A 16,287-nucleotide genomic window follows, 5' to 3' on the forward strand; every position below is an offset into this window, starting at 1 on the left:
TGTGGCTTATTTGTGGGTGTGGCTTATATTTGGGGCAATACAGTAGTATTATTATTACAGTTGTACCTTGGTTTTCGAACAGCTTAGTTCTTGAACGTTCTGGCTCTCAAAGGCTGCAAACCCAGAAGTGAGTGTTCTGGTTTGCAAACTATTTTTGGAAGCTGAATGTCTGATGGGGCTGCCATGGCTTCCAATTGGCTGCAACCAATTAGAAGCCTTGCTTTGGTTTTCAAATGTTTTGGAAGTTGAACGGACTTCCAGAACGGATTTAGTTCGACTTCCAAGGTACAACTGTATTATTATTCTATTTAAACCACATCCATTTGACTGGGTTGCCTCAGCCACTTTAGCATATATAAAAACATAATAAAACATCAAACATTTAAAAACTTCCCTATAGAGGGCTGCTTTCAGATGGCTCGGGGCTCGCATAACTCCATACCCTCCAACAGAATATCTGACAGAAATAGGGACATCCTAAGGAAAAACCGGACATTTGTGGATCAAAACAGAAACTGAGGCAGCTTCTGTAAATCCAGGACTGTCCCTGGAAAATAGGGACACTTGGAGGGTCTGACATAATAAATAAATGAAATGTCCCAGAAGAGGGAGATTGCTACATGAAAGGAAAAGAATACACCTCATAATTAGATTTCTATTTCTTCTACACACAGAAACACATGTAATGAGCTTGCAGTATTTATTTCCCCCCTTTTCTCCTTGAGGGGGGAAAACCTTGCCAAAGCTTGAAGTACATTTCATCAGCTCACAAACACTGGACTTTTAAAGCCTGATAAGGACGCCATATAAAAACCAAATAGGCCCTGAAGACTGTGGGATTGTACTTAACATCCTCCTATCACCATCCTCCAATTACTTGGCAAAGGGAAAGGTGCCATTCTGCAATCTCTACCTTGTCTTCTGTTTGTCTTGGCCAAAAGTCTTAAGTCCTCTGCATACTGAACTTCTTACAAATGATCCCCATTAGACGGCGTGTTTAACTTCCTGATATTTATCGTGGGATATGATCACACCAAAGCTGGCGGGGGGTGGGGTGGGGTGGGGGAGGTTATTACTTCTTGCTCTGTGTGTGTGTGTTTAAGCCAGGCGTTTTGACATATTTTTCAGTTTCATCTTGGTTTCATCTCTCAGCAAAGTCGACAATCACTTCTAATATGTGCCGTTCATAGAGAAAGAACAAATCTAAAGCTTCAATAGTAAAGGTGAACCTGGTTGTGAAGCTACACAAAACTTTCAAACTTTCAAAACAAAACAAAAAAAATTCCTTCCAGTAGCACCTTAAAGACCAACTAAGTTAGTTCTTGGTATGAGCTTTCGTGTGCATGCACACTTCTTCAGATACACACATACAAACTTTCAACTTTTTCCCTTTCAGTTGCATTTCACTGGTGTTGCCCATTCCTTATGGAACAACCTTGCAAAAACAGTTGTCTAATGGGATATGCATGTTACTTGCATATCTTTGACCCTTTCCCCATTAAATACTGTCTGTGTTTAAGAGAACATCTTACCTAATTGCCCTGTGCTGCTCTGAAACATAGATTTTTTATTTTTTGTATTTTACTTTCATTTGTGATATTGTTAGGATATCAGAGGCTTCTTTAAAGTATGAAATTGTATATAAATGACCAAAATGATGATCTATCTATCTATCTATCTATCTATCTATCTAGGGACTCACCCTATGCTCTTGATTGTAATTGTTTTAACTGATTTTAATATTTTTTTTATAAGTTGTTGTAACCTGCCCTGGAATCTCACGTTGAAGGTTGGGTAGGAAATCTAATAAACAGATAAAGGATGATAACTATTGATCGAACATTGGTCATTGATCAAGGCTGCTTCTGTGGAGTCAGGTGCTATGGAGTCAGACGTCTCTACTCGCCCTGCCATTAGTTCATTTTAACCATGTTATCATCATTATATATGAACTTTCCCACACCTGGGAGTTATCACAGCTGGGCTCTTGGGTGTGGCCTCTCTCCACAGTATCTGCCTGGTGCCATAGCCCAGAGTGACAAAATGATTAATCATGGTTGTGTTTGAGGACCGTCTGGAGGGATTAGGGTGAAGAGTGCAACTCTGCATACTGGGGAGACAACAGACACTCAGCTTGGAGGTGAATGCTAGTGCAGAAAAGCATCTGATCTGCGGTTAAATATTAAGCCAGCTCCCCACCACCACCCTCTCTGTTTCATATTCAAATAACATCAAACACATCCTGATCAAACGCCTCATCTTCAGCCCATCAAAGGCCCTCACCGGGTCTTTGAGAGCTGGCATGGTGCAAAGTGCTGAGACCATGCATACATGCCATGAAGCTTGCTGAGTGATCTTGCAGCAGCTGCCTGATAGCTGTCTATCGGGGGTGTTGTGGGGATATACAATCTGTGGTGGTTTTCTTTTGTGGGGGATGTATATCACCCTTGGCTCCTTGGAGTATAAAACTGTTTAACCATTCCAGGACAACTTGAGCAGATTTGGCAAGGCCTTATGGTCATCCCAAGACCATAAGCCTAGAACAGGCATAGCCAAACTCGGCCCTCCAGATGTTTTGAGACTACAATTTCCATCATCCCTGACCACTGGTCCTGTTAGCTAGGGATGGTGGGAGTTGTAGTCCCAAAACATCTGGAGGGCCGAGTTTGCCTATGCCTGGCCTAGAAGGATACACACCTGCTGTCCATTGTGCAGTGGTCTGAGGACCTAATTGTCCTTGCGGCATTTGAACATGCTTCTTATGCATGGCAATTTCACGTGGATACCTATCTGAACATTGGATTCATGTGCTTAAATTAAAAACGGGTGCACTGGTGGTTATTGCATCTTAATGTGAGCTTATGGTTGGGTTCTACCCCTTCCTTCCTTCCTTCCTTCCTTCCTTTCTTAAAGAGCATGGGGAGGGTATGTATCTATCTATGCATTCCAAGAACCAATACAGGATTTTTAATTAGAGAGGAATAAGTCCCTTGACTTATTGACTCATCCTTTGCCAATCTGGTGCCATACAGATGTACTGGACTACAACTCTCATCAACCCCAACCAGCACAGAGAGATCACCCATATATTTCTGGACCAGTGGGGACCAAGACCCCACTGGCCATTGTCAGGGACACACCCAGAAGAGAGGAATCTCCAAAGGAAGAGGAATTGGCTGCACCTTAGTCGCCAAGAAGTGGGAGGCGGAGCAAGCAATTAGAGCAGAGGTGGGCCAGCATGAGGTGGGGGAGGATGTGGCGTATATCTGGCCTTGGGAGAGGTCAGAAGCCAGTTGAGTCAACTGACTCCGACGGCGAAGGATGAGTTGTGGAAGCCTGGACCTGCTGTAAGCCTGTTGTTGAGAAATAAACCTCAGCTACTTAATCTGCCAGCGTTCCGTGACTTGTGTGGTAGAAGGGCTAAACCTGACGGCCATGATGGCTGGGGTCTTGGCATCTGAGGCAGAAAATTGCACAAGTGCCTCGCCTTGGGAGTAATATACAATAATAATAAATCAACCTCTTTTTTTGCTACCCATTCATGATATCCAAAATAACTTGCTTGAAGGGACTGCCTCATTATGTCCACTGGTAAGACCAGAGCTTCATCAACTCTGACTCCTAGCTTTGTCCCTCATCTTTGACTGCCAGGCACAGGAAGCAGCCTATAGCTGAGTCCTGACAGGAGCTAAGGAGTAGAGCTCACAGCTTAGGGCAATCTTAACCAACCTGGTGCCCCTCTAGATGCTGCTGAACTCCATTTCACATCAGCCCCAGCCACCATGGCCAATGGCCAAGGATGATGGGTGTTCTGGTCTAACAATATATGGAGTGGGGGCACAGCTTCCCCATTTTTTATCTCTCTGTGCTGGCTGGGGTTGGTGAGAGTTATAGTTCAATACATCTGTGCAGCATGAGACAACAGTATGCAGAGCAAAGGATTGGTGGCCCATGACAGCTCCTGACACCTCAGGCATGAATTGAGCTTTGTGCAAAGTCATCTATCTTGGGGATGTTGTTGGACTCCATCTCCCATCAACCCCAAGTCCATTAATTTCAATGGATCTACTCTGAGTAAAAGTTAGTGACTACAACCCACAGCTACCCCATCCTTCTCTGTGGTTGTTTCAATGTATCTCCTAACTGGGTTTGTCTGTGTGAGGGGGAGTTATGGGTGAATTTGTCAATTTATGTCCAGTTTCTATCCACTTGGCCTTTTCCCAAGTGTTATCTTCAGTTCACTACATTTCCACATCAGTATGTGATTATTATTTTTAAACTCTTTGTGAAAACATCAGCATTTCAGTGCACATTTTCCTATTCCATTTTCCCTAATGTACACACTTCTGCAATGTGCTTTTCCCTACAGCAATGCATGTTTGTGTGTTATTTTCATAAATATATGCATTTTATGAACACTTTACCCAAGCATTGCTTGGCTTCAGAAATGTATTGCAAAATTCAAAGATGCGTGAATTTCAAAGGAAGGCTGTGCATTATTTTTTATTTTTTCCAGAAAATGCAAGTAAGGTAGGTTTGCCCTTGGGTGTGAACTGAATCAAATTTCTCCTACTCCTAATATGCTTCAACGTGACCTGGTGGCTCACCCCACAGGGCAATTGCACACAGAACCAAAGATTCCTGGTTCTAGCCCTGGTAATTCTCAACAGTTCCAGGCATGCACAGAGGGTTGTGACTCTTCAGTGTTGGCACTCAGCACATCTCTAGAGACAGCGAAATTCTACTCAGAATATGCCCATTGAAATCAACAGACCTGGGTTTGTCATGTTTGTTGACTTCAGTAGGTCTACTCTGAGTAGGCCTAGCACTTGGTGCAACCCATTATCTGTCTTCAGGTTTAAATCTATTGATTCTAGCCACAACCGAAGATATTGGGAAAGGAAAGAAAAACTCTGGATGCCATATGCAATCTTGAGCACAGCAAAACACCGGTTTGGCCAAATAGATTCAGTAACTATACATCCAATATATCCATCCATTTTGCATGCCTGTGTGCTTTAATTTCACACACACACACACACGAAATAACCATTTCTCCAAGCACATGGGATGAATGGATAATATTACTATTTACATAAGCTCATTGTGATCCGTCCGGGGAATGTAATCAAATTAGGGCTAAGCGCAGATGGCGCATGCCAACTTGTAAACTGTTTTTGAAAAAGATTCACATGGTGTCTCCTGACATGTTTGGTTGTAGAAAGTGGGGAGGAGTTGCACAAACCCCAATGCGCCAGCAACAAAACCTCTCCCATCTCCCAACTCCAGGAAGGATAATCTAGGGACAGGATTCCTTCTCCGCCGCTGCCAGCCCTAGAGCAACAGCTAATGCAAAGCTGTCCTTCAGCAGTGGCTGCTGAAATGTTGTTATGCTTGTATGATAGAGTGCATGTGTGTGTGTTCAAACTCCTTTGGAAATTTTTATTTCTCTATTCATCCAGGAACAAGAGTTTGCTGGAATTGTCAATGCTGGGATAGAGGGTAGCATTCTGCTCAGTCCTGCTCAGAGGAAACACACTTAAATTAATGAACATAAGTTAGCCATGTCCACTAACACCAATGGGTGCATTCTATGTAGGACTGTGCTGAATACCACTCAGAATTTTTCAAATTTGATATTTCATATCTTGGAGACTTTCTCTTCAGTTCTTCCTTGGCAGTTCCATTGTGGTCTTGGTCTCTCTATAAGGAAATGTTGCAGTTTGGAGCTTCTAAGTTTAGAGAAAAGGGGAATAATAGGTGAAATGATTGGTACATATAAAATGGCACATGGCACAGAGACAGAAATAATTTCTCTCTCTCTCTCTGAAATTCAGTCCGGTGGTTCACATTTTAATGCAAAACTACCTAATTAGTACTACCTGAAATGATTTGCAAGCTGAAACACAGCCATCCTTCAAAATGTCATGGGGCATTTATCTAACGAAGTAACTGGATATATAAGGGGGAAGTGTATATGAAAATGCATTTGATTGCAAAAATAACGCACCAAAAATGCACTGCATTGGGGAAATTTGCTTGCAAACTTGTGTATACAGTGGTACCTTGGGTTACAGACGCTTCAGGTTACAGACTCCGCTAACCCAGAAACAGTACCTCGGGTTAAGAACTTTGCTTCAGGATGAGAACAGAAATCATGTGGCGGTGGCATGGCAGCAGTGGGAGGTCCCTTTAGCTAAAGTGGCACCTCAGATTAAGAACAGTTTCAGGTTAAGAACGGACCTCCAGAACGAATTAAGTACTTAACCTGAGGTACCACTGTATTAGGAAGTAGAATGCTAACGAATTTCCAGGAGGAGTTTTTCTGTAATGCAAATGTATGCAGAAAAGCGGAGAACTGAATTAAGATTGGGGGAGTGGGTGAGAAACTGATATTGACAGTTTCGTACATTCCTGGTTCTCAGACAATATGGTTGCTTGCACCTTCAGCCTGGTGGGAACTCCAAAGAGAGACTCATTCAGGATCAAAATTGGCTTTGTTATCTTAGTGTAGATTGCACTAGGTAGCTAAATCCTCCTTTAGACTGTAATGAAGAAATTTCACACCCTCCCTAAATTTCCGTATATCCTGATTGGGCTGACAAGCTGAATGTGGGCTGCTGGCCTGGCCCAGAAGGACTGTCCTTTCCCTTTAAAACCCCAGCTCGGTTCTGCTCCATCGAACCAGCCCCATCTGCTCGCATCGGGGCATGCAAAACTATTTAGCATGCAGCCTGGAGTGCTGATTTTCCCCCGACAAACTTTGCTTTGTTCCTCCGGCGCTCACCTTTCGCTCCTGTTTGCTTTTCGCAGCTTTCCAAAACCACAATTTTTGGTGTCTATTAAAAGAAACATAAAACATCGGAGGGGTTAGAAAACCCTTCATATTTAAAATCTGACACTTTGTTGTCACAGCTGAGCTCGGGGAAAAGCCCTGCCAACATATTTGAACTTAGGAAACTGGGCGGCCTTACCCAGGCCGGGTCATGCAAACACACAGATGGAGCCAGACCCACTCAGCTGGCACATTTATTGGGCAGAACGTGTAGGACTTCTGTAGCTCAGAGTTCCACCCTGGAAAACGGGGGTGGGAGAGAGAGAGAGAGAGAAGAAATAGCTGGAGTAGTCTGTGAGTTCCAAATTAGCTACTACGACTCCAGAAAGACATCTTGGAACCATTGCAGGAGCTTCCCAGAAAACAGCTGTGCAAATGTGTCCAAAAGGAAAGAGAATATTGAGGGTTATTAGGGAAGGAACAGAAAGAAAGAAAAATACAGCGAATATATTTAGGTCTGAAATCCTGACGATGATAATGAGTGATTACTGTTAATATTAAGAAACCAGGGGAATGTCTACACGTGGGCCCTGTGTATGGCAATGATCTATAGGATAGGAGGGGCAAAGGGATCCGTGTTGGTGGAGGCTGGACCACCCATGATTAGGTGTAGGGAGTAGATTTGCTCCACCACAACTTTTCCGTTGACTGAAGACCTTTATTGGCCCCATGGAAATCAATGGCAGACATTTATGTGCAAGAGAGTAAGTAAATAGGTGTCTGAAGGGCCCTGTGAAAGCATGAAAGGGTTGTAGCCATTGCTAGTCCAATTCAGAGTAGACCCTTTCGAGTTAATAGACACGGCTAACTTAGGTTCATTAATTTACATGGGTTTGTTTTGAGGAGCACTTAGTTGGATGCAACCCGAGTTCTGCTGGATCAGGCCAGTGCGCCATCTAAATTAACATACTTTTTTGGGTTTCCCACAAACATCTGCTTGGCCACTGTGAGAACAGGATACTCAACTAATTGTGCCTGGTCCAAAGGGCTCTTATGTTCTTCTCGGGTTCTCACATTACCCAGCCAGAGGCTGATGGGAAGTCTGTAAGTAGGGTCTGAGGAGAGCAGCACTGTCCCTACCTGTGATTCCCTGAAACTGGTATTCAGAGGCATGGTTCCTCCAGGTAGGACACAGCCATCATAATTGGCAGCCATTGATAGCCTCAACGAACTTGTCTAATTCTCCTTCAACGCCAGCCAAGTTGGCACCCACCACTACTTCTCTTAGCTATGTGCTGCTGTGTGCAGAAGCATTTTCTTTTGTCTGCCATAAATCTTTAGGCATTCAGCTTCACAGAATGTCCTGAGTTCTAGTATAGGGAGGAGAGGTAAACTTTCTCCACAATCACAGCACCATGTATAATTTTGCCCACCTCCGTCAGGCCTTCTCTTACTCACCTTTCCCTACACTAAAAACAGACAAACAACCAGCAAACCCCCAATGTTGTGACCTATCTTCATAAGAGAGTTGCTCCAACCTCTTGATCGTTTTGGCTATCCCTTTCTGAACCTTTCCCCAGCTCTTCAATATCCCTTTTAGAGGCAAAGCAACTAGAATGGACACATTATTCCAAGTGCACCCTCCCCAGTGAAGGGAGTTTAAATGACACCACAATTTGTTGGCAAGGAACAGGTTTTGCCTCAAATGGCCGTTGCCTGTTTCTTTTCTCCAGTTGTGACAATCAAATCTGCTCCTAACTGCATGGGTTCAGTATGTGGCAGTGAGGGTGTGTGTGGAACTGTTGGCTCTGTACAGATTCCCCCAGGTCACCAAACTGTAGGTGGCTGCTTTTCCATGAAGAACCATGAGACTCTGGACCGACTTCACCCATCCATATTCACCATTGGATCCACCTGGACCAATGAAGTACAGTGGTACCTTGGGTTAAGAACTTAATTCGTTCTGGAGGTCCGTTTCCGTTCTTAACCTGAAACTGTTCTTAACCTGAGGTACCACTTTAGCTAATGGGGCCTCCCACTGCCGCCGTGCCGCTGCCGCACAATTTCTGTTCTCATCCTGAAGCAAGGTAGTATTTGGGTTAGTGGAGTCTGTAACCTGAAGTGTCTGTAACCTGAAGCGTCTGTAACCCGAGGTACCACTGTAGTATAAAGGGCTTCCTGTTCTTTCCTGAAGCAACATGGGTTTGTCTCTGACAAAACTCTCCTGAGAGTGGACCTGTTGAAAGCAGTGAATCTAAGTTAGTCATGTCCATTAACGTCAGTGGGTCTCCTCTGAGTAGGAATAGCATTGGATACGATCCATAGTCATACTGAGCTCTGCCATGATTCTGCATGCTTGCAGCACATCTCTGGTGCCCTGACCCTTTTTGCAAGCAATCAATTGGGATAGTTCATGTTTGCCCATCACCTGTTTAGTTTATCACAACATCCCTGTTGTGCTTATAAACAAATAATCCTTCCTGCAATCCCCCAAGTTCCAAGCATATTGTCATTCCTGTGTTGATAGGAAAGAGTATGAGAATGAGGGGCTTTCTGAAGACCACTTGGTAGGTCATGGCAGAGGTGAAAATCAAGCTTGGGACAGGAGTCTTTAAGCAACAAACTGCATGCATGTATATACCATGAGAGAGATAACATGCTAGTTGACATGTTCATATTGTTCTGCTTATCCCCTTAACGAGGGTGCTTTTGAATGGAGTGATTTATTTATTTTTTTAGTGTGCATTTTAGATTGATGTAGAAATTGAATGGAATGGACTGCAGTGGGAGGGGAACATATGTCAAATGAGAATTAGATTGATTCCCCCATCCCTGGAATTCTCTATTCAGTTTGAATGCCTGGTTTTACCCTCCTTGCGTTCCATCTAGAGACTGGGGAGGAATCCAATTCGGTTTGCATTTAAAAGTGAATCAACCTAATTCAGTTTCTGAAGCGCTATGCAAACTGAAACACAGCCATCTTTGAACTTGGCCCTTCTCTGAATTTTGTAATGCGGTTCTCTAGCCAAGCAATGTCTGCAGAAACACACACACACATATATATGTTATGGTAAAGCATGCAAATGAATGCCTATATTAATGAAGATAATATACAAAACAGTGTTGCATGTTAGGAGAAATGGTTTTGCCAAAAAAAACCCATTTACACCAGGCAAAACTTCACACAATGAAAATGCGTATATTAAGAGAAAATGTGGAAATGTGGAAAATAGAACTTAAGTTATGAAAAACAAGATACCCAAACTGACAGATTCACCCATTCCTAGTGCCATCGCTGTATGCAAATCATTGTATGCTTGTTTCCCAGTCTAAAATCATACTTTTACTCGTATTGTTTCAATATGATTTGCATTGTCTCACTGCTCCCCAGATCTGCCAAGTGACCTTTGTTTTTGTTTTGCTTTCAGCAAATGCTTACGGATCCTGAGACAGCTTTGCAAGCTGGCTGCATTAAAAAGGTAGGAGAGAGAAAAACTGCCTTTCGATCTTGTCCAAGTTGTGCAACTTCTGTATTTGGTTATGACGGGACCTAGACTGCTTCCTTGTTCCAGGGGCGAGGAAGTGGGTGTGATATATGTCTCCTGAATATCCACCTAAATTTGTTGAGCGTGTTGTTTGCATATTGGAACAGGAATGCCCTATTTATTTTGCGGGGGGTTCCGCTTGTTTGTTGTTTGTGGGCTCAGCATGCAGACAGAAAGACAGATTTGCAGGTAGGACGTAGGCCTCAGTTCTGGGTCAAGCTGGACAAAACTTCAGAAATCCTCTGTGGCACTGAAAATAAAATTGTTTGTTATAAATAGGTTTTGAGTCCACTCTGTGGAGGCAAATGCGTTGCCTAAAATTTTTGTCTCTCGGAACTCTTCGAAACCATGTGGTCAGCTATACATGCTGGAAGGGGGCTGTTGTGACGTTAACATATGAGAGTGCTGGAGGTGAAATAGTTAAACAGGTTACCCAATCAGAACCCAGGGGGGCGGAGTCAGAGGGACTATAAAACCAGCTCTGGGAGGGGCGAAGGGAGAAGTTCATTGGGAGTTGGGTGGTTGGTTGGAGTGGGAGTGAATGGGGATAGAGTCTGTGGGTAGGTTGAGTTAGTGTAGCGAAATAAGCTGAGTCAGGAACAGTTAGGAGCTAGGAAGACAAGTAAATATCTGAGAGGTGGTTTAGTGAGGGAGAGCAGGTAGTGGAAGTTATAGGTCTGGATAGGTACCCCATGATTGTAAATGACTGATACCGTTTATGAAACCACACGCTTGTTAAACTGCAATAAGTAAACAGAAGTTTATGTTCCAATTTAACCCTGACTGGACTAAGAATTTTACCAGTTAGGGCCTGGGTGGTGGCAGCGAGAAATAAAGTGGTGGCACAGGGATCAATAGATGGTGAAACGTCCGGGGACCCTGTGTGATCGCCACAACTGTATGCGGCAATATCCATGACCTGGTCTCAGCGAAAACCTTCTCCACCCAAGGCCCAAACAACTGAAAATCAGCTACACAGCTCCTTCCAAAGGCTACTTTGCTGGTAACACGGTCACTGCAGTAAGCCAGGAGGATGGAAATCTGGATGCAGAGCTCCAGCCCAGAACATCCCTCTTGACAAATGTCCGGGTAGCAGTCTGCATTTTCAGTGTGGTATCTTTTGAAATTGAGGGAGTTGGGGCCAGGGCACTTCCTTGTAGGCTAGATTTTCAAACCATGGGCAGGGCCTGGCAGATTCCGCTGTATCATGTGTAGAGCTTTGCAGATGTTGATGATTCATGGGCAGAACCTGGAATATGCTACTGAACCAGTGGTGGGAATATTGTGTCTTTGGGTGGTCTGCAGACGGGGACTGGCAGATTCCGATGAGTCAGGCATCACGCCTGGCAGATTTTGGTGACAGAGAATCCTGATTCTTACTGTCTTTCTAGCCCTTAGTACTATACTGTGTTGTTGTTGTTTTTAATTGGACATGAGTTTTAGAGGTCACACCACAGCCACATTCACACCATGCATTTACAGCACTACAATACTTGTTGTTGTTGCTTAGTCGTTTAGTCATGTCCGACTCTTCGTGACCCCATGGACCAGAGCACGCCAGGCACTCCTGTCTTCCACTGCCTCTCGCAGTTCAGTCAAACTCATGTTAGTAGCTTCAAGAACACTGTCCAACCATCTCGTCCTCTGTTGTCCCTTTCTCCTTGTGCCCTCCATCTTTCCCAACATCAGGGTCTCTTCTAGGGTGTCTTCTCTTCTCATGAGTTGGCCAAAGTATTGGAGCCTCAGCTTCAGGATTTGTCCTTCCAGTGATCACTCAGGGCTGATTTCCTTAAGAATGGATAGGTTTGATCTTCTTGCAGACCATGGGACTCTCAAGAGTCTCCTCCAGCACCATAATTCAAAAGCATCAATTCAATACTTAGCAAACCACAGCTCCCCAGACTCTTTGGGGGAAGCCATGACTTTTTAAAGCAGTATGAATGTGCCCAAAATATATTCTAATCTGACAATGCTTGCAGGGTTATATGGGATCTCAAAGCAGCCCTGCTTACCATTGCCTATTTATTGAATTAGGCCAAATCGTTACACTTATCCCAGCCAAAGTCTATCCAGTTTGCTGTTTTAGTGGAACAGCTAACTGAGTTGGAGGGTGCGCTTCATTGCATCACCTATCTAGGCAATGGCAACATGTGTTTGCCTAAAGGTGTTCTTTCTGTGCTTCATTTTGGCTTATTTTCTTTTTTATGAGATTTCATATTTTCGGTAGCATACCTCCAGAGACTTCCTTTTAAGAAACCATTGCTGTTTCAGATTGAAAACTAGAGCAACTCTTTCCCTGCCCCCTTTGTATGGCTGTCTTGTTAATGACACTTTCTGAGCTCTGAAAGTTAAAACGAAACACCCGGGCAGCTTCTGCCAAACATTGTGAAACTCTAGATCTGGCTGGCTCCAGAGGCAGTTTGAAAAGAGATACATAGACATATCTATACGCAACACAGTCTATTCCAATTCTCTCCAGGATGAGATGAGGCAAATAATCTTTTCCTTTAGAAGCTAAACTTGAGGGCTGGGGGGTGGGATGTCCCACATGAAATGCCCTCTGTTGACCACCCTGTGACCTTGCAGTAGTGCTGAACTTTTTACCTTGTTCATCTCATAACTCATTGGCCATTTGTCTGGACCTCAGAGGGCTCTTATTATCCCAAGCCATGTGGGGACAGTCCTTATTATCATAACCTCATTTATCACCCCCAAAAATGGAATCCCATCCTCCTTGTTTTAGAAGCCACTTTGCAGTTTTCCTGGACTTTCTCATGATGTGTTAGCAATAAGTCCCATTCCATTTGTACCCAGTCAATGTGAGCTTATCTCTAAATGCTTGTTATTGCAATGAGGCACACATACAATTTTTTATTTTGATTTTTTTTAAAACATCCTCCTTAGATGTCTCACAATTTTTAAAATGTGAACCTACCTAATTTGCATTTCTCAAAGTGATGGTTCATTTGACATGAAACTGAGCTGCTGCTGCTGCTGCTGTTAAATTTATGACCTACCCTTGATCAGCAGGTCTGAGGGCAGGTTATAACAATTAAAAATTAAAAATGATTGATTGATTTGATTTACTCCGTTTCTATGCTGCTTTTCATTCAAATGAAACCCAAAGCAGCTTACAAACAATAAATAAGAATAGCATGATAGAACATAATAGAACATTATGAATACAAATCATATAGAATAATCAACAATTCATCGTATTGAATTAACAAACCACCAGATGGCATTTGTAGGAATAGGGTGGGGCTGTCAAAGCACACATCTTAGGTGTCAAAGGTCATGGTAAATATGCATTTCTTCACCATTCAGCAAAAGTTATATGGTGAAGTTTCCAGATGTACCTCTGTGGGGAGGGGATTCCATGACCTAGGGGGCTGCCACAGAGAAGGCCCTCCTCCAAGAAACCCCTAGAAACTTCTGAGGAAGGTGGAACTATCAAGAAGGCCCCCTTTCCTGTCATTGGTCCAGGCATCTTCCAGTAAAGATTCAGCAGGTGTCTCCTACATTGGCCTTTAAACATTTGCTGAAAACTTTTCTTTGCCATTGGGATTATGGGGGCAGTTAAAATAAACTAGTCAGTGATCTTTAACTATGTGGCTTTTATTGTGTTTGTTGTAAACTGCTTTGATTTTTTAAAAATGTAATTGCCACATACAAGTTATTTCCTTATTTATTTTGCTATAAATAAATAAACAGAGCTATCCAACAAGATTTGCAGTGTTCCCGATGTTGCAGTGCTCTTCTCCAACAACAGCAGCAGAAATGCATACTATAATGCGGGGTTTTTTTAAAGGAGAAGTTTGCACAGAAATGCATGCAGATATTCATGTAGACTTTGCCATGACGCCCGTAAAAAAGACTCGAGCAACATGAATGTGGTGAAACAGGTTATGTCTGTTAAAATATAACAACTTAGAGGATCTGCAAAAACCAATTAAACCAATTAGTGAAATAAAAGTACAGGACTTATGGGTACAGCAAATTCACATTGGATGCTCATGAGTTCTAGTGTTAGGAAAGAGGGAGGAAAATGTTTCCCTACCTACTTCTTGCATGACATCCATAATATTGTACACTTCTATCATGTCATCTCTTGCACACCTTTTCTCTCAACTCAAAACTCCCAAATGCTCCAACCTTTCTTTGTTTAGGGATGCTGTTTCATGGCCTTGATAAGTTTGGTTGCCTTTTTCTGGGCAGGTGTGCAGAAGGATGCAGAACTGAACTGAAATGAACAGTGAGGTGGCAGGGAGGAGAGAAGGCCAACTGGACATTCACTATCCACAGTTGGGTTGGTTCCTCATTTTCCTGCCTTAATTCACACACACACACCCCACCAACTGCAAACATAAACTATGACAATTACAATATTTGACATAGGCTCTAGCCTAAACACATTGTAAAGAAGCACTACCGGCGGTTTATGAGGTGATAAATTTGCTGAAGGCCAGTCGGATTTTGAAGCCAGGCCAACAGAAGTCAAAGCAGTAGGGTAAAGAGTTCAAGTCTAAGCTTAATGGCTTGTGAAGGAACCTGGTGCTAAACAGAAGGAACTACCGCCAGACAGTGGAGAGGAGTAAAGAATGAAAAATCACCCTGTACCAGTGCCTTTCTCTGCCCTAAAGGTGTGAGCAGAATCCGTCATGTTTGATTTCTGCAAGGGATGCCACAAAGCGGTGCTTAGATTCTAGAGATGAAGACTTAATGAAATGTCTACTAGCCATGATGGCTATGTTTAATACCTCCACTGTTGGACACAGTTTGTCTCTGAATACTAGCCTCTGGAAGTTGGAGGTGGGGAGAGGTGGCATTGCCCTCAGGTCTTGCATATGGACTTCCCATAGGTTGGCCACTACGATAACAGGATGCCTGATCCAGCACAGCTCTTCTTACATCCTTAAATCCTCTTCACTGGCTTCAATGGGTCTGTTCTGAGTAAGGTTACTATTGTATTTCACCCATTTTGTATGGATTTTTTTATCAAGGTGTGCTCCTTGCAGAGCAATGTTGGGAAGAGCAGAGGGTCCAGGTAGTAATGTCCCTCCAGTGAATGACATAAATCAGGGTTTCCCTTGGGTCTCTGGGTGTTTCTTTAGACTACAATTCCCATCATTCCTGACCTCTGGTCCTGCTAGCTAGGGATGAGGGGTCCAACAATGACTGGGAAACCCTGGTGTAGATAAAATTGGGGAGGGAGGAAATAAACCTAAAGGCAGCTTTGTATCCTCTCTGTTTCTAATGTCAGAAAGGGTACCACACTCCCTACTTTTCTAGTGCATGATAAGCCATTTCCAAGGCTAGGCCTTTTTCCCCTGGGGGGGAAAAATGCCTGAAAATTGCAGAGAAGATGGAAGAAAGAAGCATCCATACAGGCCAGTCTAGTGTGGGCTGTTTAATTTTATTTTTCCCAAACATGATGACTAAAGAACCTTGGAAGACATCTTTCTCCAGTATGCTTCCCCCCCCTTTAGCCTCTGTTTACTTAGAGGGAATCGCCTAAGGGGGCTACTGGAGGGAAAACAGCTGTGGGAGATAATCTATAGAGTTATCTATCTATCACTCTTTGTCAACCCCGTCTCCCCAGAGACCATGCGGAGAGACTTGTAATAAAAAGGCATTGCTTGAAGAGGCTTTAGGGACAAATAAAGAGACATGTTAAGGGCCAGCTGAAATGGATAGGCAACATTATTAAAGCTCAATAGCCGTCTTATCAAAATCAAATAGGATAGACATTTGCCCAAGAAGGTTGTGGGGGTGGGGGGAGGCTCTGAATTTATTCTGTGACTTTCTGGCGAGTCCAGATTTATCCATTAACAAGGAGAAAGTCTGTGGGGAGACCGAGAGATAACATTGTCTTTTTAAAAAATAATACAGAGAGAGAGTCAATCTTTAAGATGATAGACCTTTCCTTTCTGCTCGAGTTTGCATTATGAATACTTTTTTAAAGTA

The 16,287-nt window shown here is 43.3% G+C and overlaps 1 protein-coding gene across 5 annotated transcripts in view; it reads left to right on the forward strand.

Moving 5' to 3' along the window:
* The window catches only part of PRDM16 (PR/SET domain 16), a 455,494-nt gene that overhangs the window by 243,148 nt on the left and 196,059 nt on the right, over positions 1-16,287 (forward strand). For all 5 annotated transcript variants that reach the window (XM_083628521.1, XM_083628523.1, XM_083628525.1 and 2 more), the window contains exon 3: positions 10,204-10,254. In XM_083628521.1, the coding sequence (XP_083484647.1) occupies positions 10,204-10,254 (51 nt within the window). The remainder of the gene's footprint in view (positions 1-10,203; positions 10,255-16,287) is intronic.

The sequence above is a fragment of the Podarcis filfolensis genome, assembly GCF_964270895.1.
Source record: "Podarcis filfolensis genome assembly, chromosome: 8".
In the NCBI taxonomy this organism is placed as follows: Eukaryota; Metazoa; Chordata; class Lepidosauria; order Squamata; family Lacertidae; genus Podarcis; species Podarcis filfolensis.